Source organism: Girardinichthys multiradiatus, chromosome 24 (assembly GCF_021462225.1).
Source record: "Girardinichthys multiradiatus isolate DD_20200921_A chromosome 24, DD_fGirMul_XY1, whole genome shotgun sequence".
NCBI classification, from domain to species: domain Eukaryota; kingdom Metazoa; phylum Chordata; class Actinopteri; order Cyprinodontiformes; family Goodeidae; genus Girardinichthys; species Girardinichthys multiradiatus.
In genome coordinates, this window is record NC_061816.1 from 11,186,768 (window position 1) to 11,211,189 (window position 24,422).

General features: G+C 39.3%; 3 protein-coding genes across 9 annotated transcripts; all 3 read right to left on the reverse strand.

The window, feature by feature from the left end:
• Positions 1-152: 152 nt before the first annotated feature.
• prkag3a (protein kinase, AMP-activated, gamma 3a non-catalytic subunit) lies at positions 153-5,797 on the reverse strand. 6 transcript variants are annotated; one of them, XM_047355059.1, is made up of 15 exons: positions 5,707-5,797; positions 5,563-5,602; positions 5,321-5,421; positions 4,407-4,488; positions 4,262-4,320; positions 3,855-3,915; positions 3,723-3,777; positions 3,505-3,631; positions 2,121-2,286; positions 1,997-2,034; positions 1,741-1,887; positions 1,465-1,656; positions 971-1,091; positions 702-815; positions 153-346 (listed from the first exon to the last, which is right to left on the reverse strand). In XM_047355059.1, the coding sequence occupies exons 1-12, from the start codon at positions 5,722-5,724 to the stop codon at positions 1,540-1,542; spliced, it is 1,011 nt and encodes a 336-aa protein (XP_047211015.1). In that variant the 5' UTR covers positions 5,725-5,797; the 3' UTR covers positions 153-346; positions 702-815; positions 971-1,091; positions 1,465-1,539. The 6 variants fall into 6 exon arrangements, with proteins under 6 accessions (XP_047211015.1, XP_047211014.1, XP_047211017.1 ...); XM_047355058.1 differs by having other exon boundaries at positions 702-1,091; XM_047355061.1 differs by lacking the exons at positions 702-815; positions 971-1,091 and having other exon boundaries at positions 3,870-3,915.
• A 1,713-nt stretch (positions 5,798-7,510) lies between these two features.
• Positions 7,511-12,375, reverse strand: cnppd1 (cyclin Pas1/PHO80 domain containing 1). The gene is made up of 8 exons (XM_047354729.1): positions 12,152-12,375; positions 11,590-11,692; positions 11,299-11,380; positions 11,094-11,214; positions 9,752-9,880; positions 9,594-9,655; positions 9,391-9,508; positions 7,511-9,278 (listed from the first exon to the last, which is right to left on the reverse strand). Exons 1-8 carry the CDS (start codon positions 12,212-12,214, stop codon positions 8,652-8,654), a joined length of 1,305 nt encoding a protein of 434 aa, XP_047210685.1. The 5' UTR covers positions 12,215-12,375; the 3' UTR covers positions 7,511-8,651.
• Positions 12,376-14,195: 1,820 nt separating this feature from the next.
• Positions 14,196-24,389, reverse strand: abcb6a (ATP-binding cassette, sub-family B (MDR/TAP), member 6a). 2 transcript variants are annotated; one of them, XM_047355789.1, is made up of 20 exons: positions 24,126-24,387; positions 23,084-23,607; positions 22,254-22,394; positions 21,847-22,036; positions 21,668-21,760; positions 21,378-21,570; positions 21,167-21,288; positions 19,972-20,081; positions 19,417-19,482; positions 18,466-18,591; positions 18,309-18,385; positions 18,163-18,226; positions 18,003-18,088; positions 17,850-17,907; positions 17,650-17,754; positions 16,231-16,405; positions 16,004-16,116; positions 15,788-15,882; positions 15,345-15,413; positions 14,196-15,259 (listed from the first exon to the last, which is right to left on the reverse strand). In XM_047355789.1, exons 2-20 carry the CDS (start codon positions 23,597-23,599, stop codon positions 15,100-15,102), a joined length of 2,559 nt encoding a protein of 852 aa, XP_047211745.1. In that variant the 5' UTR covers positions 23,600-23,607; positions 24,126-24,387; the 3' UTR covers positions 14,196-15,099. The 2 variants fall into 2 exon arrangements, 1 of the variants encoding a protein (XP_047211745.1); XR_007036765.1 differs by lacking the exon at positions 14,196-15,259 and having other exon boundaries at positions 15,398-15,413; positions 15,788-15,906; positions 24,126-24,389.
• Between the last annotated feature and the right edge of the window lie 33 nt (positions 24,390-24,422).

Consider the following 24,422-nt stretch of genomic DNA (forward strand, 5'->3'; position numbering starts at 1 on the left):
ACTGTTCGTCGAGGAAGGTGAGTGGGTTAAAGAAAGCAAGAGTGTGGCACCATGAGGTTTCAGTTCCTGCTGGTTGTGTGTAGACGTTTATCACAAAGCAATGAGCCAGTTTGTACATTTCAAGAAGACCGTTCAATAAAAACACATCTGCATCTGTTCACATGTATTTATTACAAATACAAAGGATTATGCTGAGTAAACATATTGATCAAGTTGTACAAACGGAGTCAGTGTGGAGGACCTCTGAGGAGCAATTGTGAAGTCATCTTTCCAGATGTGAAAAACACGCTGATTGTAGATACTTTTCATCTTACTGTGGAAATCTGCCATCCTTACGCCAACTCTCCTATTAGACACAAAATCAAATCTATATAGCGTATTGTATGCAGTACATCCCCAAAGTTTTCATACCCGCTAACCCTTTTCATATTTTTCACATTACAAACACAGACTCCACTGTATTGTATTGGGATTTTTATGAGACAGACCAACACAAAGTACTGCATAATGGTGATTTGTAAGGAAAATGATGCTTGGTTTCGCAGTTGATTTACAAACAAAAATCTAGAAAGCGAGGCGTACAATTTAATTCAGCCCACTTTAATCTCATACCCCTAAATAAAATCCAATGCAACTCTTTGGCCTTTAGAAGTCACTTAATTAGTAATTGGAAAACACTTGGAAAGTGTGTGAATCAATACCTTGCAGAGCAACTTTTCAGTGCAATTACAGCTACAAGTCTTTCAGGTCAGTCTCTGTCCTCTTTGCGCATCAAGTGCCCTCAGTTTTTTTGGCCATTCTTCTTTGTAAGATAACTGTAAGATTGAATAAAGAGTGCCTGTGAACAGTCATTTTCAATCCTTGTTGCAGATTCTCAATTCATTCTGGTCTGGACTTTGACTGGGCCATTCCAACACATCAAAATGCTTTGATTTAAAGCATTCCTTTGTGGGTCTGGCTCTGTGTTTACATGTCTGTTTGCATCTCGGAAGGGGAACCTCCTTTGTAGTTCCTAAGAGGTTTTCTTCCAGGCTTTTCTCTCTTTTAACTTCATCTTTTTTTCCCGTCAACTCTATCCAGCTTCTCTGTACCTGTTGAAGAAAAACATCCCCATAGCATGATGCTGCCAACACCATGTTTCATCTGAGAGTTAGTGTGTTCAGGGTGATGTACTTTGATAGTTTCTGTCACACACTGCATCACAAATTATGTCGTTTGTTCTCTTATGTTCTCTAACTATCCCCTCAGACCTTCACAGAACAGCTGGATTTATACTGAGATTGAATTTCACAGAGGTGGACTCTGTTTACTTATTAGATGACTTCTGAAAGGAACTGGCTGCACTGGACCTTATTTTGGGATGTCAGGGAGCTGAATAACAATAAGCACCATGGTTATGGTAACTAGACAAGATGGTGGAGGGTTGTTAAGGGTAGAAGGGTGTGGAAAAGCTTAAGAGCCTACCTGCCTCTGCACATTGACAGACATCAAGCCTGCACAGGGAGTAAAGGAGAAGAGAGAAACCTCCGTGGTTTCCTCCTAGGACAGAAGAGCATCGATGCCTGCAGGCGTGAGGACCAAAGCCTGCAGCAGATCAGACAGAGAGATAATGCCCTTCACAACGTCAGATCTGTCCACCAGGACCAGCCGATGGACCTGCAAGAAGAAAACGTTTCTTTCATACCTGATCTCCTGATTTGTTTACAAAACAACTCAAACAAGTACCAGAAATACACCAACCTCAGCTTTAACTATTCGATCTATGACCACTTCTAAAGATTCATGTGGATAGCACTTGATCACGCCCTCAACACAACATGTGCGTCTGCAAATGGCTTCCTGCATCGGCATGTCCAGGTTGTTATAGGTCTTCTCGGCTGCCAGATTCTATTATGGAAAAAAAACACAATCCCTCAGAAGGACAGCAAACAATGCTCTTTGGTATGGAAGGACAACTAACAGGCATGTTAGATCAGATCCTCTCTGCTGTACTCACAATAACATCAAATCTTGAGTAGAGTGCCACCACTTTGCCTGAGAAAACAAACAGCTGATTGTTGATACGGTCTAAAGTGCTGATAAAATCAGTGAGATTATAATGTTGGCTTTAAAAACCATACTTTGCTCATCCACCACTGGGAGTGCTGACACTTGCCTCTCCACAAATATGGACAGGGCTTCATAAAGCGTTGCTGTTTGGTGGACTGTTGCAATGTTCCTGAACGTTCCTATGCCCAGTTCCTGAACCGGCTTCTTGAGAAATGCAGGTTTGGGCACATTTTTTCCCTAAAAAAATTATTTCAGAAACTATAAAGGACAGTGCTGTAAAAAAGTGTTACTACCCATACAGATTTCCCCTGATCCTGTTGTTTTGTGTCAGATTATCAAACTAATTTAACCATCAGAAAAAAATAACCTAGTTTGATATCTGAGTTTCATATCACCAGCCACACCCAGTCCTGACAACTGCTAGTCCTTTCAAAATAAAACCTGTCTGACAACTGGAAGTAGGTAAAACGTTCTCAAAAAGCAACACACCATGTCCTGATCTAAAGAAAATCAAAAACAGATGAGAAGTCATTGAGATGTATCTGAAAACGGCTACAAAATCATCTCTAAGGCTTTGTGAGTCAAGTGAACCACAGTAAGATCAATTATCTATTACTGGAGAAAACACAGAGCAGTGATCAACCTTCACAGGAGTGGCTATGTTACCTAAATTAGTCCAAGAGGTAATGGACAACTCATCCAGGAGGTCACACAAGAATCCAGAACATCTAAAGACCTCACTTCCCTCAGTTAAGGTCAGAGTTCATGACAAAAAAGAACATAAAGGTCTCTCTTACATTTGCTTAAAGATAACCTGATGAGCCTCAAGAGTTTTGCTAAAATATTCTAAAAACTGATTAAGTTTGGGAGGTGTTTGTGCCCTTACATGCGGTTTAAAACTAACTGCATTTCAGGAAAAGACCATCATCACAGTTAAAACTCTTGGTGGTAGTATGAGGATCTGGGGTTGCTTTGCTGTTCCAGGACATGGGCAGCTTACTGTAATTGAAGGAACTACAAATTCTGCTCTATGTCCAGGCAGCAGTTTGGGACCTTAATCTGAATTTTACTCAGATTAGGCAGCAGGACAATGGCTCAAAACAACAAAATTAAGGTTTATGAGCCTAGGCCTAGTCAAAGTCCAGACCTAAACCTATTTATAGGCAGTGGTGATGCTCAAAAACTCTCCAGTGTTGCTTAACTAAAACTATTTTGCAAAGAAGAGTTGCCCAGACAGCTATTTCCCTTAATAAATAAAATCAGCATTTGAATGCTGCTTCTTGTTTGTTTTTCAGGTTTTCTTTTTGTGATATAAAATTTTTTCTTGATGATCTGAAACATTAAAATTAAACTAAAAATAAAAACAGAAGCAATTTGTAAGGGAGAAAACGTACTTTTTTCACAGCACTGTAGCTGAAGATGGTGGACACAATATGTCAGAAAAAGCTAACTCACAAATATGTGCAGGAACTTGAGGATTCGCTTGTGAGTCAGAATGTGCAGAACATTTCCAGAATCTGGGTCGATGACAGGGAGCCTGTGGATTTTGTATCTGAGTAAGGAATAGATGGCATCGAAGAGGCTGCAACAGGAAAAGCAGAGATACCAGAGGAATTTAATGCTTTGCAGAAAAATCTGTGAGAATGTACGCTAACACATGTTTCTTTATTAACCTGGCCTGTGGAGAAATACTGATGAGGAACTGAGCTGGAGACTTTAAGTACACATCTAGGTCGGAGAACAGGGAGAACTTAAATTGACATTCATTGAGCTTCAAGATAATGTTGTTAGCAGTTGTTGTTTACTTTGAAGGGAATCACCTCTCCATGTTTCAATCTTATGGCTCTCCAGCCCATACATTTGGACCTGTGGGAGAAAAACAGAACAGATAAATCAGAAATTATGATAGCATCTCATGTTAACTTTGGTTCTACAGCATTTAGCGCATTCATCCATGAAATCCGTGAAATGCTGATGTTATCCATCAACACCTTTTTGGTGTAAAGCCGGTGACAAAAGATATGAGAGCATCTACCTGAGTTTACACAAAACAACCAACAAAATAATCATAATAAAGATTTAATATAGTTTACATGTTAAAATAGGTTCAAGACCCCTCTTTATCCCTCTCTTCCCAGTGTAAAACAGGACCTCCATCAGCACTGACCTCGATTGAGTTGCTGAAGTTAAAGTGCTGTATATTTCTGCTCACCATTGGTGACTTGTAATAACAATGGAGGATGTTGATGAAATCAGTAATAGTCAGCATGCCTGTGGAATAAAAAAAGATTTTAACCCCCATTCTTGTGTAAACCAGCGGTAAACAACATATCTAGAACAGGAAACACACGTCTTACCCACAAATCTCTGCAACTTGCTGTCCCATAGAGGTGCAGCCCTCAAGCCATTTGCCACCAGGGCAAAAAAGGCCCTTTTCACCTTTACAGATAACAGCATGAAAATCAATGACAAGTTATGGTTTAATTAATTCCAGTTATCTTTTTTGATAATTTGGAAATGTACCCCATAATGTAGTGTCAGGCCTTTGCATTGTACACCAGGGAGAATAGATCAGTTTGAATAAATAAAAAACCTTAAAGGTGTCATGTTGCCTTATCTGAGTAAATGCCCTTGAAACAAGACAATAACCCCACCAGTAAGTGAGCAGCGTCTCGGTTCCAGATCAAAAAGATTAATGTTTGGAAGTGGCCAATTCAGTCCTAGGATCTTATTTCATTAGCAAACATGTGAGATGACATCAAAAAGTGCTGTTTCTTCTATAAAACCAAGAAAGTCAGAGCGACTGTGGCGGTTGTCCAATAGCGGTTCACAGGAGCCAGCTCATCTTCAAGCAACACAGATGTGAAGCAGATCTCAGAAACACTGGTGATACAACTAAATATTAATTCAGTGTCACGTGGGAAAGCATCAAGCATTTTTCAGGTTTTATGGTAAATGTTTGAGTTTATACAGAACCAGGCAGATACTGCTGTTTTATAACAGTGTAATATTCCCCTTTTCTCCCCTTTTCTAGATTGATAAAAGGCTTGATAAGTTTTTTGTCATGTTTTAGCTTGGAATAAAATGTGCCGCATTCACATTTGGAAAATTAAAAAGCTATTATAAGGATTTTGAGCTTTACGCACTTTTTAGACACATCGATCTTAATGTAGCCAAACAAACCCTGCTTTGCAAGATGGAGGGGTTTGTTATATATTTTAGTTTGAGGAGCCTTTGTCTTTGCATTTTGATTGGGAAAGTTTATTCTTACCTGTAGTGTTGTATCAAATATGACCAGTTTGCAGCTGATCGGAATGGCATCATAGCAACTGTGACTTTTCATGAAATTCAGGTAGACCGTAGCATCAGCCTCTAGGAGAACCCACAGCAGCTAATCAGCACGGAGGCAGAGGCATGTGAAGGACTACAAATACCAGCTAGCGACAACAAGACAGATACATATGCCTGAATCGCATATGCACAATTGCAATATGGCAGTCCTTGTAAAAGTACCTTGTTTCTTTATCTTTGGGTTCTCTGGTGAACCTGACACCTACAACAAAATAAACATTTTCTATATTCTTTACAATACAACCTCTGTAAATAATCATTTTCTAAAGCACCCCACATTATATCCAAACAGAAGTAACATTTCACCTGTGAAAGAGGCTCCATTATCCTGCGTGTCCATAAAAAAACAGGTCTGGACAGGGACTGCTTGGTTTGTTACCCTTTCCCACAAAGCAGTTGGGTCTATATTAGGAGCTTGGGAGTGGTATGTGCTGGTGGCAGAGGAGGGGAGGGGTTAAAGGAAGCTGGCAAAGATTCAAGGGGAGGGACTGTCTGTTTTCTCCCAAATCTAGACATCTGCTTCTTGTCTGTCAACAGTTATTGTTCCTGTATTGTCTTTCAGGACATAGTGACCTTCTACACATGTCTTTCCTGGTGAAGATGTGTAAAAAGCATTTAAATAAATTAATCTTTTATAGCAGTAGCTTAATCATACACTGAAATCTTTGAGAACATGAAATCATGTGTACCACAATTATTGGTGTCACTGTTGGAAATACATTGTAAAACATTATTTGTCAACAAAACAGCACTTATAACATTTCACAAGGTTGGAGCACACAGAGGATCATATCTCTAGATGTGTTGACCATATTCCTACTTAAAATCTTTTGATGTTTAAGAGTTCCATCACTATAAGAGGGTTCCCAAGCCCTGTGGAAGAGAATCAGGCCCACAGCATCACAGGTCCACCACCTTACTTACCAGTGGGCACCAGGTCACTCATTTAGGTTTCATCATCCCAGTAGTCCCAGTAATGTTTAGCAGACTTAATACATTTATGCTTGTGACTGTGCTGTTATGTAGGTAGAATCACATGGTTACCGAGGCCTCAAGATGCTACTCTTTGCTACAGTTCTCTACAAGTGAGCTTTGGAGATTTTAACCTGTTTTACCATCCTCTTCACTGTGTTTAAATTGCAAGACAAATGCCGTGTGCTTATGTGTGTCCCATTTTGCAGAGTGGCTAAGAAAATTGGACCTCTGTCACATTACAAGTATAACTCCTTACCAGAGAAGCCAGTAACTGTAATGTGCAGTATCTGCAAGGTTGCACAAATAAGTGAAATAAAATTGCTGCCTCACAATGGTGGAACATGACCTTAGAGTTTCTGCCATATTCAGTAATCTCAACTAAGGACCATTTTGATTAAATTTGAGACATACGTCAAATACATATAATAATTTACTTATTACACATGCTGCAGCATTACTTTTACATCTAAGTAACCCAACTTCAACTCATTTTTACACATTAAGCTTCGTAATGGCTGCTAACAGGTTTTATTAAATTACTGAAGTCTGTATTATAACCAAACTTTCTTTGATATACCAAAGTCCTATGAGGATGAAGCTGGTACCAGATAAAGAAAACCCATTTTAAAATGCTAAAAATTCTATGTCTGCCACCATGAATCATGGGCCTTGTAGTTTTCAGCATAACATCCCAAATCCTTAGCCAAACAACTAAATTAAATAAGTTGATGTGAAAAGCAAATGTATTAAACTTAGAAGTTTAGGATGCAACCTAATAAAAAGCAAGGACATAAAATGGAGAACCTGGAGGTATTTAAGAATTTCTCAACCCTGCAGATATCCAGCTTTAAAAAGACACCAAAAGAACCATATTTACACATTTGGACCAGTTAGGGGTGCACAATATAAGAAAATTTGGGATAATATTGGTAAACATTCAGATGATATCAGTTCCGATATATGACCATTTTTATTGTTCCTCTCTTTCTCATCTATGCATCTATCACTATTGAGACTTTATAAAATAATATATAAATTAATTATTTTTAAGCAATAAAGAAAAAGCAAAATACAGTTTTAGTCTAAACATTGAAAGATTAGGGTTGGATTTTAAGGAAATGAACACAAAGAAAAATATTTTTTAGAAAAGCATTTATTATTTCTGAGTTTATCCACTTTCTCTTTTTACATCATTTACAAAATTAAACGTTTTTCTGCTCCAAAATGTATCAAATCCAAAACTTGAATGTTTTTCCCAGTTCTTGCTTAAATGCACATAAAAATATTTTTTCTTCTTCTGTGGTGTTTAAATGCCAACAAAGCAGCAATAATAAAAACAAGTGGTGTACATCTACAAAATGTGCAAATTCCAGATCGCATAAACAAAAAACACTTCAGTTAGACTTTTAACGTGTCAGACACAGAAGCAAAAAAAGCTGCTACAAAACCCAGAGGCCAAATCTTCCACACTGACCTACAACGTGGTTCCAGGAAACCGTCTTTTAGATTGTCATATCCTATTACCAACATTAAATATGGTGCAGAAAAAGAAGAAAATGCCAAATATTGTAGAAAAAAAAAGAAAAAAGATCTATTTAATTGCTATGAAATCTGTGTCAGGTGCATTTTGATCTGCAGATAAAGCTTTTATTCAGTAGTCTACTTCCAGTCTGATACCTTCTTCTGCATGAAGTGAACCTTATCAAGTTTTCAAGGAAAAAACCCAACCTATTCGGTGAACAAAAATCAGTGCTTGGAACATGTTTGACCAAAGTCTGACCCCTAAGTGATGGAAAAACAAATAGTAACACTGAGTACACAAAGTGAAAACTTAGGAAACAGTCTAAACTGGCTTAGTTCATCCTCCTTATGAAGCTAGTAAAATAAGCACTCACTGGATAGCGTTTAACTTGTAGATATGCTTAGCAACCTTAAAACACATACAAGATCCCCCCCAAGCAGTTACCATCTTTACAATTATCATTTATAGCTCAGGACATTCACAACAAATCTTGTTCATTCCCATATAAACAAGCAGTTTTGTCACCTTTAAGATCATCTGTAAAAATAAAACTAGAGGGCATTAATCTCTGCTGCATCAGATTTATGTTTTCAACGCACCGTGTAATAAAATGAATGAATTTTCACCCTCTCTGAAAAGTGCCACTTTACGTTACATATATATTCTAAAAACATGACTGAGACAATGGGGAGTCATGAAAACAAAGCTTTTATGGTTTCCAGGGATGTTTCCAGCATGACAAACGGGGATGCCGCTAGCCAGGCATGAGCAGAGCTTGATATTTGTTGGCAGGCAGCAGAAACTCAGGATGGCAGGGCGACGGATCTACTGTTGGAAATGCCCCAAACTGTGAGTCCAGACTTGACCCTGCTGCTTCCATGGAAGATAGCCGTGTCGACTGGGGATGGTTTCCAACAGGGTTGTGGTGAAGGAGTGCCGAGGTGTTTCTCAGTAAACACTGAAGATGAGGAAGGTTTGCAAAACAGCCAGAACAGTCGAAGGAGGAAGAAGGCCAGGACTGAGCAGTTTCCAATTCAGACTTTTTTCCAGGATGTGTACGACCCACTGAGCCCAGGAGAGAACCCCAGAGACACAAAACCGAGCTTTTTGCAGAAACCAGCGGGGAATCGTTTTGTCTTTGGTGTTGGCTGATTTCAACCAAACCAGTGTGACTGTTCAGAGACTTGTTGGTCAGAACAAAACAGGGCAGGGAATGGGCTGGACAGAGACTGGAAGTCTGGATGAAGGTGAAGCTGATTTCGTTTACTGGAGGAAGCAGTGATTGGTCACCTCTTGACAAATTGAGCTGGTGGACCACAGCGCTGGTGGCAATAAGACCAGCTACACTGGTTAGATAGACCAGACCAAGCATACAGGATACCTGAAACCAAAGATAGGAGAAATTGATTTACCTTTTATTCCATTGAAGGCCCACTCTGTTTTGACTATTTTTCTTTATCTGGTTTTAATTCATGTCAAAACAGGTTTCTAACCTTTAGAAAGTGCTGATAGATGGCAGCGAGGGCGTGACTCCATGCAGAGTGATCCAGCAGCACACACAGGTCTGTGTAGGTAAACCAGCCACGTTTCATTCCTTGCTTCTCCGCAATGCTGCCAACAGCCCAAAATCAAACATCCATTATTACCACAGACTCATAAGAAATAAACTTTACGTCAGACTTAGATTTGTACAAACCTGGTTTCCAGCTGGCTGAGTATATCAAAGAAGTCCCTTGGCTCTGTGAAGAGGCTCCACTCCTTGAAAATAAAACACAGGAGTCAGAGTGAAAAACTTTATCCAACAATCACACACACACAGGAAAACATTAAGAACACACTCATAGTGTCACTTACAATGGCATTCAAGAAACTCATCTCCAGGTTGTTGATGGTTTGGACGTCCAGTTTCCCAGCCGCTCCCCACTCGTCATTGAAAACCTCTTCTTCCTCACCTTCATCATACAGGTACTTGCTGGCAACCATCTAGAGAACAATGAGATACAATATAAATTGAAATTGCCTTAAAACAGCAATACACTTCCCACATACAGTATCTCTCAAAAGTGAGTACACCCCTTACATTTTTGTAAATATTTTATCATTTCGGTCAGCAGTCAGTGTACAGCTTGTAAGTTTCCTTCAAAATAACTCAACACGCAACCATTAATGTCGGAACTGCTGGCAAAAAAGTGAGTACACCTCTAAGTGAAAATGGCCAAACTGTCAATATTTTGAGTGGCCACCATTATTTCCTTAAGTCTCTTGGGCAGGGAGTTCACTAGCTTCACAGGCCACCACCGGAGTCCTCTTCCACTCCTCCATGGCGACATCAAGGAGCTGGTGGATGTTAGAGACCTTCCACTCCTCCGCCTTCTGTGTGAGGATGCCCCACAGATGCTCAATAGGTGTGGAAAAATGCTTGGCCAGTCCAGCACCTTTACCCTCTCTTTAGCAAAGCAGTGGTGGTCTTGGAGGTGTGTTTGTGGTCATTATCAGGTTGGAATACTGCCCTGCGTCAAGTTTCCGAAGGGAGAAAATTATGCTCTGCTTCAATATGCCACAGTGTATGTTGGCATTCATGGTTCCCTCAATAAACCATAGCTCCCCACAGCCAGCGGGACACATGCAACCCCAAACCATGACACTCCTACCACCATGCTTGACTGTAGGCAAAACACGCTCATCTTTGTACTCATCTGGTTGCCACCACCATTCTTGAATAAGTTTATCCTAGTCTCTCCAGACTACAGGACATCATTCCAGTAATCCACGTCCTTAGCCTGCCTGTCTTCGGCAAACTGTTTAAAGGCTCTTATGCATCAGCTTCCTTCCGGCATGATGGCCATGCAGATATGACGCTGAGGATGTGTACTGAACTTCTTTGGCCGCCCATGGCGAGGTTTGTTAAACTGCTGTAAGTATGGAAGCTCAGCTTCAGGGTGTTGGCCATCTTATAGCCTAGGCCACCTTTATGTAGAGCAGAAATTCTTTTTTTTACAGATCCTCAGAGTTATTAGCCATGTTGAATTTCCAGTGACCAGTATGAGAGTGTGAGAGCAAAAACACCAAATTTAACACAACTGCTCCCCCCATTCACACACCTTGTAATAGAGACACATGTCAAAAATGTGACGGGTGTTCTAATGCTACTATATTTTTTACAATGACATATGACCCCCATTCCCCAGACGCATACCATCGAGATCAGAAAAAGGTCAGATGAGGAGATTTTTTGCAGGTACTCAGGATTTCTGTGTCGCAGCCTTTCAATATAAACCAAAGCCAACATCATGGCACATGGAGAGATGCAGGCCTCCCTAAACCAAGAGAGAAAGGTGCTTTAGTAAAACAATGACTGACAATGCAATACTTAAAAAAACGGATATTTTAGAAAGACAAACCTTGCAACATGAGCAGCATACTTCTTCTGAAGCTTGCGGATTGGACTTGGGGCAGACTTCTGGAAAATTTCAACAGCGATATCTGCAGCACAAGCACAAAATCACCAATAATCTAAACCTAAGTGCAATTGCAAATTAGCGCAGTACTTTTTAATTTACATTACCAAAACATTTATTCGAATATAATGACAAAAAGCCCTGATAAAACCGAAACAGGGTAAAATAAACAGAAATATTACTGACATTATGAAGTCTCACGCAAGAAAGTGCTAGGTGTGGACAATCCCTAACCTGTAACAGGGGAGGAAAGGGCATCTAATGAAACATCTTTATCCAGGCCATAGTACAGTCTTTTTCTCACTCGCTCAGTCAGCTTTTGGTGGCCAGGAAGAAACTGCAATGACAACAGCACGAGTTACAACGTGTTCTTCAAAGCAGAAAAAAAAAAAAACACCCGCTCAGAGAAAAAGCTCAAACACAATTTAAAAAACATCACAAGCAAACACAGCTAACGGTTCAGGAAATCTCTGTTGCTTTTACAACGTAGCGCCGTAGAGGAAGCCATCTGCAACAACAATTAACCACAACCCAGACTCTGACGTTAGCGCGCTAAGCTAACAGCTGGCCAATAACCCTTTACCCACCAACAAATCCAAAAGTCATACTATTTTAGCATTCGGTATTTCATTTTTAAAGCATTAATTGGTATTAAAGTTTAGTTAAAAGCTCTGGAAAGACAGTTAAGCCATTTTCTCTCTTGCCATATAAGGCAGTCGGAGTTATCTGTCACTCACATCGGCGAGCTAGTGAGCTTAGCTAGTTGACCTAGCATGATTTTAGCTAACCGACATACCGTGAACTCCTGGAAGTCCGAAAACTGAAACGTATTCTCATTAAATAACGCGTCGAAATCCATAGTTACTGAGAATTACACATCAGTCCGTCAAATTTGGAGGAACAAATAAAGTCTAATCGGCCTGGTGCCCTCTTCCTGCCAAGCTTAACTTGGCATGAACACGCCCTGACCGAATACAGCCAGTGACGACTAACCCGCCTGGTGTGTTGTTTGCTTTCGTTTCCAGACAAATGTGGGCGCTTGGACGGCAGGGGGCGCTGTCAGGGAAGGAAAGAAAGCGCTAAAGTAGAAAAATAAGTACGTTAAAAAATGGGGGAACGTTTAAATATTTCATACATTAAAGTTAAAAGTTTTAGTAAGGCTATAGTTCTATTTATGTCGTTATTTATAGAGTATTTAGAAGTATTTGGATTTTTTTACTATATGCAACACTGTACCACAATTGCTCATATAAAAATAAAATGAACTCTTTGAAAATGTTTTCGTCTGAATGATCGCTGTAGGCAATATTGTACCGTATGTCTAAGTTAGTCACCCATAATCTGTTTTGATCTTTAGATATAAGAAACACATTTTCCTTTTTTATAGTATGACTTCAGTTTTATTTTATACATTTTTAAGAAAAAGGGGATAGAAATTCAACCGCTATCTTTAACTGTGCTATAGAGGCCTATTTACTTTCACCCTCACTGCCCTCATTTTCTTCCTTAAAGAAATATAAAATTAGGCAGTCTTTATTTTGGAAATAGGAGAAAATGAGTGAAAATAAGCAAATAATGAAGGCAAAGTTCCCTGTAATAGTAGACCATGCCCCCTCCCCATATATATAAATATAAATATACACGAGAAAAAACATCATGCCATGATTATACAATTTGTGATTTAATGTAGCTTCAAAACAACATGCAATTTTTCATTATTGTACACTATTACCTCAGGATGAAAGTTGCATTTTAGCACATTTCCATAATTTGCTTAACAAAAACTTGCAGATGTTGAGGTTTACTTATCTATTAGTGAAACAGACTTTTTCCAGATGGAAAAGATCTAAAAACAATTATGTTTTCAGGCTCTTTCAGGGCAAAATGGCAAAACTCTTTCATGTAATAAAATCAGAAAAAAAGGGTTTTATTATGGGTCCCTAAATGTCATGCGACAGTTCCAAGCATTTTAATTAGTTCCTTATGGCCTTGACTCTTTTTCTAAAATATTTGATCATCCAAAGAAACACCCCATTTCAAACTCAAGAGTACCCATTTTGTCCCAACCTAATATGTATTTGTAAACAAAGTATTTCATACCTCTATATTTAACTCTTGTGTATCGGTTTATTTCTCTTGGAATTTGTGATAAACACAGTATACTATAGGCCAATCAAACTTTATATAAATATGAAGCTTTAGAGCCCAGGAATGCCCAAGTCCAGTCCTTGAGAGCCACTGTCCTACGTTTGGATACATTCCTACTCCAACACACCAGAACCAGGTTTAAAAGGCCTCTGCAGAGCTAAAAGACTGAATGCTGACAAGGGAGTTCAGGTATATTGTAGCAAGGATGCATCCAAAAGCTGCAGGACACCCCTTTTATAGCTCCTGATCAATCCAAAACAAATTTGTGCAGATAAATATTATTTCTTGAAATCCCATAACCACATTTCTTACAGCAGACTGTAAGCAGTCGGGAGAAAAATTACTACAAATCATTGGTCATCAAAGTCAGCTTGAAAAATCTACAAAGCAGTTACAAATTGACAATTTCAGATACCAAACAAATAAAACAGCAAAAATATAAAAATAAAAAAATCTGGTCTGCACTGAGAAACAGCTTTACACAAAACCTGCTGCAACATTGCAGTAATCTTACAAATCTGAGTACATTATACGAAGGGGAACAGATCTTCAGGAACTACTTTTATTTTAACCCCTTGCACCTACTGGGCTGCATACACCATGACAAACTTTATGGTGTATGCAGCCCCTTTACTCTTAAGTAACATTTTTTATTAACATCTCAAAGAAATAGATGTTTTTCATTTACAGCCTTGAAGTTGTGAAAATATAATTTTATTGTTTATCATGACATGGTAAAAATGTCCATAATTTTCACATAATGAAGCGTACATTTTCAGATTCACATGTCAAAAGATGAAGAAAACATATTTAGAAATAATGTGGATCACCACAAAGTGTATGATTGTATTTCACATACTGAGAGTACTAATAATGTGTTCTCTGCAGAACCAGCAGTTAACCTGGAATGGATTGTAGAGCAGTAGACATGTATTACTTTTTCTGTACAAACTCTATAAACCATAATGACGAGAAAGCAATTAATACACCCGACTACACTAAAGTGATTGAACATCTGCACTTGTTTAGGGATCTCTTTAAAAAAAAGCTTGTTCTCATTCTTATAATGGTGAGTGGGAAACTGAATTATTCATCTCTTGATGCAGCTGAACGTTGTTTTTAATTTATTGCCTTTTATTCTCATTGCTTCCAAGTCCAATGATGAATGTCTCGGCAAGAGATGAAAAAAAATTTATTTTTCCAAACAGAACCCAGACGTAAAGTAAATGCAAAATATAAAAACAAAAAGTCAAATAAAAACCTTACAGGCAGTGAAGGTGCCAATTTAAGCATCAGAAATCTGATGCTTGTTTATTTTTCCTGTGCTAGCATTTTGCCCTTTTTGCCCAATATTTGGATATAAAAATGATTTCAGCTATAATAAGAGATTAAACAAGAGTGTGTATTTTCATGCATTTGGTAATAGTGTTACATCCTCAGTTTTTAAAGGCACCTTCCTTTTTCTACCTGACATTGCACATACACTTAAAATAAATAACATTATCACCTTGTTCTGTTCTACTTTTAAATAAAGCATCAACTCTTTCAAAAGTAGAGTACAAAAAAGCACTTTTTGGCTTCAATCAATAAATACATTCAATGCCCTTGATGGGCTGAAGAGGTGGACGGCGGCTGTAGTTTCTCAGATTTACGATCTTTTGCTTCAGTTTCTGATGAAGAATCTGAGTCGTGGGCCTGCTGTTGCTTCATCCACATGTCCGCATATAGACCTCCTTTGGACAGCAATTCTTCATGTCTTGGAACGAGAGCAAGTTAACAATTTCTCCCTATTGAAGGGAACGTGCAACACGGTGACAATAAGATCAGGGGAGGAAACCTACCGTCCTCGTTCAGCGATCCGACCGTCACTGATGACCAGAATCTGATCCGCTCCAATGATGGTGGACAACCTGTTTTTGTTCAAAGTAACCGGTCCATTAGTGACAACAGAAGAAAATGACACGAAGACCGTTCAGCAAATAATTTAAACTGGGTAAACTGGGTTCCTACGTATTACACATCTTCAAAATTCCAGTTTTCCAGTCACACATTTGCAGAATTTTCTTTAAACAATAAATTCATATTTCTACAGGGGTCAGGCTTCAAATATAGGACCTGGAAAACCAGAGACTGGAAGAAAAGGAAGGGAAAGATGGGTGGCTGGAACATTAAGACAAAGCAATACGAAATAAAGTCTGCTAATATAAACAGTTTTCCAGACTTCTTCTTTTATCTGTACTTATCCAGATGTGGAGCTTTTTTAAACCCTGTGTGCACCTCCTACCTGTGCGCTACGACGATGGTTGTGCGGTTGGTGCAGACTTTAGCTAGAGAGGCCTGGATGTTACGCTCGGTCTGCGTGTCCAGAGCAGATGTTGCCTAAAGATAAACTCTTTTGTAACACTGCAGACAAGAGGGATGACTTCTGCCATTTTAAGTTGTGATAAACATTTTATTCTTAACGAATTTCTTTCTGGTATTTTACTCAAGGTTATCATACCTCATCCAGCAGGATGATCTGAGGTGCCTTCAGGATTGTTCTGGCAATTGCAACCCTCTGCTTCTCACCTCCACTCAGCTTCAGACCTCTCTCCCCCACCTGTGTATCATAGCCTGCCAAATATAGATCCCACAACATGGTGACAAGAATTAAAACACTATAGAGTTAAGACAAAGCAAACAAAAAAATAACAAAAGGAATTGCAACCTGCAAGCCCAACATGTTACCTTCAGGGAAGGCCATGACTTTATCATGTATATCTGCAGCTAGAGCTGCTTCCTCCACCTCCCGGTCAGAGGAAGTGATGCGACCATAGCGAATGTTTTCCCTGATTGTGTCATTAAAAAGCACGGTATCCTGGGGAACCACACCGATGTGAGCTCGCAGAGATGTTTGCTTAACCTGAGAAAACACAAGGTAATAATATTTAGTATGCAGCCATTAGGTAAAGCAAAATTAGCTTTAAAGCAGACCTTTGGTGTTTTTTTTGTTTTGCTAATTAAAAAAAGAGTAGACCTATTTTATAGAGATAACATGGAAAGTATTCTTCAACCAAAGAATCTCATGTAGTCATTTCTGATGCACATATTTCTCTACGTTGACCATGTAGAAATGCTTTCATACACACCAACTTTCCATAAAAGAGCATGTATCACCAATTTTCAGAGCTAGAAAACCCAGAAATAGTGAAATAGAATATACTTTTCTGAAACACGTCAACTAAAAACAGACCAGCACTATCATCTATAGATGATCTGTAACATCTATAGACCTGTAACAGCAATGTCTTGATCATCACTGTCTGCAGCTGTACACAAAAAGTGGATTATTATCTTGTCAGCCTTTAACATGAGTACAAATATGTAACATGTTGTACGAATAGGTAGCCACTTGTTGCAGCAGGGAGTACACAGCCAGGCCATAAGAGGACTGTTAGTGGGCATACATTTTATCAGGTAATTAAGTGCTATCTTTTGTAGCCTTTTTTGCGTGTCCTCTCCCAGAACAAAATATCTGAGAAAAGTGAGACTTCAACGACGTCTGCATTGCTCGCGAATAAAGTATTCAGGCGACAAATTTTGTGGGAAAAAAAGGCAAGCTTGTGCAAACTAAAGTAACAATACCAATAGGAAGTGGAGTAGAAATGACAATGTCTAACACACTGCTAGAATTTTAGGATACTGAAATACAGTATTTACTACTATAGTAAATAACAGGCAGAGGAGCTCACCCCAGAGCGCTTTAAATCTATTTAAAAAAGTGCCGGTTTGGTAGGTCTCCAAACTGCAGCACTTCAGAAGGACAAAAAAACATTTCTCTTGACTTCCTTCTCCTCATTAAAAAAAAGGGCCATATAGATCTTCACTTTATGAACTCAAATTCAAGCTGGAGGCTTCGCTATAACTTTCGTCAAGGTTGGATACTGTGTTATAGGCGTGATTTCACTGCTCTTGGGAAACTTTGAGGTGTTCCTGGCTCACATTTTCTACATATTTCTGGTATTTTACCCATGCAAATGTATGTAGCCAACGTGGGCTTCAAGTCTGAACAAACCAGACAAGAACAGCTATAAAACTCTGATATATGCTCTGGAAAATAACATTTTGAAGCATTCTGCTGTAATAATGCTGCTACTAGACCCCTACTTTTGAGATATCCTGGCCGTCAATGCGAATGCAGCCTCCCTGAACATTATAAAAACGGAACAGCAGACGAATGATGGTACTTTTCCCGGATCCCGATGGTCCAACCTTAAGGGGAGAGCAAAAAAAACCCAAAACGAACATAATGGAGTACATACAATATACTAACGCTGGGAAATTCTCTTTATTTAAATTAACCATACCAGTGCAACAGTCTGTCCTGGAAGAACAGTGAAGGAAACATCTCTGAGAATCTCTTTTCTGTAAAAATTACATATTACAATTACAAAATCTTTTTAAATTTGTAAAGTTTTTCCACAACCTTTCACCTAAATTAAAGCAAAACATGAACAAACCCATTTATGTAGCTGAAGTAAACATTGTCAAACTCCACTCTTCCCAGTTTGTACAGCAGATTTCCTGCATTTATGTCATCTTTCACCTGCAGAAGACAAGGAGAACATTTAAAGGAAACGCTACACCACAGCTCCAAATGCTCTCCAGTTTAAAACATACCTCTTCTTCCTCCTCAAACAGTTTGAACATGCTTTCCATGTCAATGAAGGAATTTTGGATCATTCTACAGAAAAAGGACAAATTGTGGTTTTAAAAACACACAGCTTCAGCTGGCCACATCTAAAACCAGTACAGCCTTGTTTTACCTGTAGTAGGTTCCAAACCAGTTGAGAGGGGTGTACAGTTGGATGATGTATGTACCGAAGAGGACAAAATCTCCAACCTAGGATCAGAAGATTGTCATTGCCATAGTAAAAAAATAAAACTACATCAAAATGTGGTGAGAATGAACCGAATCAGAACCAGAAATTTCCTCTCTGTGACAAAATAGGCACAGAGTAAAGAGCCGGCCAGCAGTCCAGACCCGATGATGACGTTCTGCGTTTGATTCAGGAAGGCGAGGGATGCCTGAGTCTTCCACTCTGAAGCCTAAAACAGGAGCAGATAGGAAATGTCTATTTCAAGTTTGTGGAATATTTCTGCTGAATCTCAGGCGGATATTTGTTTTTAAATCAAAACCATACCTTTTATCCTAATCCCTTAAACCTTTTGGTCCAATTACAACCAACGACTTTCATGTGTTTTATCGGGATTTAATGTGAATTAATATGAATCACAAAAGAAAGTAGAAAATAATTTTTAAGTAGAAAGAAATGTATTTACCCCCAACAGCTCAAAATGGAATGGTTTTATGTCATGTGTTACAATGGCCTAGTTAAAGTCTACACTCAATTCTAATTGAGAATCTGAGGCAAGAACTTAAATTTGATCTTCACAAATGCTCTCCATAAAATGTGAGTGAGCTTGAGCTGCTTTGCAAAGAGGGATGAGCTAACATTTCATTTCCCAGATGCACAAAGCTGGTAGAGTCAGACCCCACACGATTTGCAGCTGTGAGTGCAATAAAAGATTCTTCTGCCAGTTTGACGACTCGGGAGCTAAATACAAATCCATGGCACACTTTTCAGATTTAAGTTTGTAAAAAACTACCAAAATCATGTTGGTCCATTAGATAAAATCCCAATCAAATACACAGAGGTTTGTGGTTGTGACTTATTTGTATCCACAGACCAGACTGTGAAGCGTAGCTTTGATAACAATCTGGGAAGTTAAAACAGGTCCTGATCTCCTCTGACAGGACTGAACAAGCCTATTCTGACTGCTGTCAAAGTAAAACAACATATTTTAAAGACAAACTGTTTTTGTTAGGTATCGTAGGGAAAGCAGCACTGTACTTTACCTCCTCTCAATTACCTGATACTTTAGGATGGCGTCTTCAAACCGGCTGACCTCATAGTTCTCTGCATTATAGTATTTTACCTATAAAAAGACAAAAGGAGAACAAACTTTAGCTATGTGATTTTAAAGCAGACTTTCTACCCTAAATCTCTCAATCTTGGCATTACAGCAAATATATTTGCTTCATTATATTTTGTGTCACAATTATAGATTTTTAAGAAAATATTACTTGGAGACTGTAATAAAATTACTAAAATAAATGGAAGAAAAATCCAAATGCAGATGTATGTGTGGATCACAGAAAATCCACCATAAATACAAACGTCTACATCAATTTCTCGTTTTAAAAAATCATTAAAGTTGTTTGTTTTGTCACCATTCCACCTTATTACCAAATATCTAACAAGAGCAATGTCATTAGGTAGACACATCCTCATATGAAATAAATTCTTTCCCATGATTTATTTTGGCAGAAGAAGTCCAATTAGACAGCATAGTCCCGTTAAACAATAACCCAAAAATGTATATAGGTTAATTTGTTAGCATTAACATGGTAGAAGTTAATTATACCGTCTCGAAGTTTAACAAGGAGTCCACAGCCTTGGACTTGGCAGCGTTGTCCTGCAGATTCATGTCTCGTCTGTACTTGGTTCTCCACTCAGTGATGATGATGGTGAGAGCTAGAAGACATCAGGAATTAATGCCATCCTAAGCATTCTTCAGTGCTGTGAAAAAGTATTTGCTCCCCTTAAAGGTTTCCGGTTTTTGCTTTTCTGTCTTACATAAACGTTTCAGATCATCCAACACGCTTTAATATCAGTCAAACACAACCTGAGTACATGCAAAATGCATCATGTTTTTGAACGATGATTTCAGATAAGGAAAAAAAAAGAACCAACCTGATCCTGTCCAATCAAAAAACACATTCAAAACAAACTTGTCTGACAACACGAAGTAGGCAAAAATATCTCAAAAAGATCATGTTCTGATGTAAAGAAATTCGATTATAGTTGAGAAACAGAAGGACTGAGTTACAAACCCATTTCTAAGGCTTTAGGACTCCAGTGAAGCAGAATGAGATCCTTTATCCACAAATAGAAAAAACCTGGGACAGGGGTGAACTTTCCAAGGAGGCCAGGCTATAAAAAGTACTCCAAGAGCTCATTGACGGCTCATCAGCGAAGGTCAGTTTATCATTTAACAAGACTGGGCAAAAAAGGCATCCATGGGTAAGATCCAAGGCCAAAACCTCTGCCCATCTCATATTTGCTTAAAAAAACATCTTTATTTTTTGGGAAAATATTATGTGGAAGGATGAGACTAGCATGGAACATTTTAGAAGGTGGTTGATGCCTGGCCATGACTTTTTGACCTCAAACTCAAGCACATTTGTGTAATGCAGCAGAACAACCTTAAATGGTTTAGAAATTCCAAAAAGTAGTTTTGGACCAGTCTAGTAAACAATTGAACTTAAATCTGATTGCGATGCAGTGGCAGGACCTTAAACAGAACATTCAAACTCAAAAACCTTTCAATATGGCTGAATTAAAACAATTCTGCTAAGAAGAGCGGTCCGAAATTCCTCCACAACGACGAATGTGCCTTATTATCAGTTATCACCAATGCTTGATGGCAGATGTTGCAGCCAAGGGTGGCAGAACTAGTTGTTAGGTTTAGGGGGCAATTACTTTTTCACAGCAGTGTAACTTAAGAGATGGCAGCTGCGTTTCAGTTTTATAGTTTTCCTTCAACATGCGGCACTTACTGAGGTACAAGGTCATGCAGATGAAGACGATAAGGCCGAACCAGGCATTGAAATAAGTGACGAAGTAGATGATGGAAATGACAATATCAGCGATGGTTGGAAAGATGCTGAAGACAATGTAGCTGTGAAAAAACACATTAGTTTAGATGTTTTTCATTTTAACAGTAACTATTCAACCATATAATCATTAAAAACATTAACAAATATAGACCTGAGCAAGCTGTTGATTGATGAGGTGCCGCGGTCAATGCTCCTGAGCACATCCCCTGTTTTGCGGCCCAGATGCCAGCGCAGGGAGAGGGAGTGCAGGTGGGCAAACAGGCGAACTTGAACCACTCGATTGGTGAACTGCTGCACCCGAATCCAGAGGAACGAACGTATGTTACTGACAAACCCAGAGGCACCTGAAGAAGAGGACGGCCGGAGGCAAATTTCATAAAAGAAGAGAATCAAGAGATCTCTCAAATGTTACTTATTTTCCAAATTAGAGGTAATATTTACCTGCTCCTCCACCCTGCAGGAACTTTAGTCCAACATATATACCCACTGTAGAAGCCACAGTGTGCCAGCTGCTGCCATCGGTTAACCCATTAACTGTGAAATATGGCACAAGCAAAGATTTAGAGGACATTTTTATCCAGCTCTAATGTCATACACCTAAAATACGTGGCCTCATTTACCGATATTTTTATAATAGATGGGTACAAAGACATTAATAGCTCGCTCAACTCCCAGCAATCCCAGACAGAAGAGGACCAGGACCTGGAGAATAATGTTGCCCCGGGGCCACATATAGGGAACAAGCAGGCGGACCTTCTTCCTGAATCCCTGCCAGGTGGACTGGTTCTCCTCCGTTCTTCCTAACAAACTCTAGAAAGCAGAAACACATTAAATACAGAGTCAAGCAGGAGAGGATCCTTGGTGGGTTATATTTACAAAGAAAAATCTAAAAAGTGTGTTGTGCATTTTTACTATGATACACCAAACCCTCCAGAAAACCATATCTCATTTGTTTGGTGCTTATACCATTTATCGCAGCATAAATAATGTTGATTTGTTAAACTGTCCAACCTTCATATGTACCTACCTGCGTGCTGTTTTCCACATCCCGCTCGTCTTCATTTATAAGAAGCATGTAGGGCCTTCGGGGCAAGCCAGGGGCTTTAAGACCAATGAAGAAGAGCAGTCCAGTGCAGACATAGCGGATCAACCAGAGAGCAAACTGCACCTGAAAGGTATAACATTTAAAAGCATATCAGTTACAGTTATGGATGTTTATTTAATGCTACCTGCACAGCTATGTGCTTTATAACAAATTTATAAAAGTTTTATTATCTGGACTTTTATTTTTATTTTATTAAAACCACACTTCTTAAATCAAGCCTTTAGACAGTGAATGGATAAGCAGCCAATGAAGTAGAAAAGCAACATAAAAACTTCAAGTCATGCTTACAATTATGAACTACTACCTCTGACTCAGCATGGGTGGAGCAAGATTATTTTCTGTTAACAGAGCAGAGTTTAGGATCTGAAACAAGAGTCGGCAATGACTCGGCAGAAAGAAAAACATGTCTACCGTTGTGCTATTTTCATCTAGGCAGATACAATGCTTTTCAGACAGGTTTTGCACCTTGAAGAGGAGTGGCCCATACTACAAATACAAATCTACCCTTTGCCCTGTTAGACTGACAATATCAGACGTTTTATCATAATGACCAGATACACAGAATGATCACACACTCTTGGATCAACACTGGGAGAGTGAAGTATAACAGACACAAGCCAAACAGAGGATCATGGTGAAGCAACACTTAAACCCTGATTAATGCATACAAGTTTTACAATTACAGATATTAAATAAAAAAAACAAAAAACCCTTTTTCTTCTTTCTCAGTTTTTTCCTACATGATGCCTCACCTCTTTTTGAGTGGTCTCCAGGTCCCACCACCAGTGCGGACTGTACCAGGAGACGAAGGCTAGGTTCTCAGCAGAGAAAGCTAAAGCCCAGAACACCAGCAGCGCGGTGCTGTGTCCCCTCGTCCGGTCCATCAGTGGAACCCTCCACCTCTCCACCCTGAGCAGGGCTAAAGCCCAGGCCCATCCCAGGGTTGAGAAGCAGCTGTATAACACCACGTAACCTGGGAGCTCTCCGCTGCTGGCAGCACGCCACACCACCCCACCAAGAAACTGAAGCAGGAGGAGCACGGTGAGAGCCAGCTGGAAGCCGTAGAGGCGGGAGCGAGGGATGAACTTGGGCTCCATGGAGGTGCCATACTTCTGGTAGCAAATGCAGTGGACGGTGCCGAGAAAGAAGGAGATGGCGAGCAGGATGTTGGGAACCAGGGTGAAGTAGAAGCAGGGGGCGATACCTTCATCCACCCAGGTGTGGGAGATGGAGGTGTTTGCCTCACAATAGCTCTGGATGAACACCATCACTGCAGCTGTGGGGTAGATATAGGAGAAAGTAGGAGAGCATACAGGTGCATCTCTCACATTTCTATCAGAAGAGTTAATTATTTTAGTCATTCAATTAAGAAGTCCAAAACATGTATGATATAGATTCAATACAAACAGAGTGATGTAACCTTATTATTTTGATGACATTTCTGAGTTAAAAATCATTTTTTATTGCTATCGTGTTATATTCTGGGACATAATGTTTCAGTTCTATTAGTTGCAAGTCACAATCAGTTTAATTAACAGGCATAAATACTGAATACATCATGATGTGTGTAAGGAAATATATTACCCAGGATTTTCCTTTAGGAATACAGAAGATAAATTATGGTGCGCTATAGTTCTCCATGAGAGACGCGCTCAAATGATAACATGCATCAAAAATGTGGAAACAATTCACATTTAATCTACGATATACAGAGAAAAATCAGGAGCAACCATATGGAGCTCTACTACGACATTTAACGTTTTGTAGTAGTCCATTATTGATTTTGAACCTTACCTTGCTTGTCGGATTCAGATAATTTTTAGATCCTCCAATAAACAGCAACAGAGATTAGCCGTCAGTAGCTCTGTTAACCGGCTTGTTGTTGCGAACTCCGTCAGTTTCAACACAAAACACCTGAATTAAGCTAACCGGCAGCTGAAACTTCAGCTTCTTCTACGCCATCTTTCTGTCATTGCTGCTGTCAGCGACTCCAACACAGCTTCGTCCTTGTAGCTTCGTGTATTAAACAACAGGCTGGGTAATCGACGCTTACGCAACGACGTAAGGCGCTGCAGCGCCCCCCAGGGGACG

Coding starts and splice junctions, on each gene's coding strand:
- prkag3a (XM_047355060.1), bottom strand. Junction 5,422..5,562: donor CCCAAAGATAAAGAAACAAG/GTACTTTTACAA, acceptor GGGTTCTCCTAG/AGGCTGATGCTACGGTCTAC. Junction 3,916..4,261: donor GTTATTACAAGTCACCAATG/GTGAGCAGAAAT, acceptor TTTCTCCCACAG/GTCCAAATGTATGGGCTGGA.
- cnppd1 (XM_047354729.1), bottom strand. CDS start 12,214: ATGGATTTCGACGCGTTATTTAATGAGAATACGTTTCAGTTTTCGGAC. Junction 11,693..12,151: donor CGGACTTCCAGGAGTTCACG/GTATGTCGGTTA, acceptor TTGTCATTGCAG/TTTCTTCCTGGCCACCAAAA. Junction 9,881..11,093: donor ACCTTTTTCTGATCTCGATG/GTATGCGTCTGG, acceptor ATTGTTCTCTAG/ATGGTTGCCAGCAAGTACCT.
- abcb6a (XM_047355789.1), bottom strand. CDS start 23,599: ATGGTGTTCATCCAGAGCTATTGTGAGGCAAACACCTCCATCTCCCAC. Junction 20,082..21,166: donor CTGCATGACCTTGTACCTCA/GTAAGTGCCGCA, acceptor GATGTCTTCTAG/CTCTCACCATCATCATCACT. Junction 18,386..18,465: donor TCACAGAGAGGAAATTTCTG/GTTCTGATTCGG, acceptor TTCTGATCCTAG/GTTGGAGATTTTGTCCTCTT.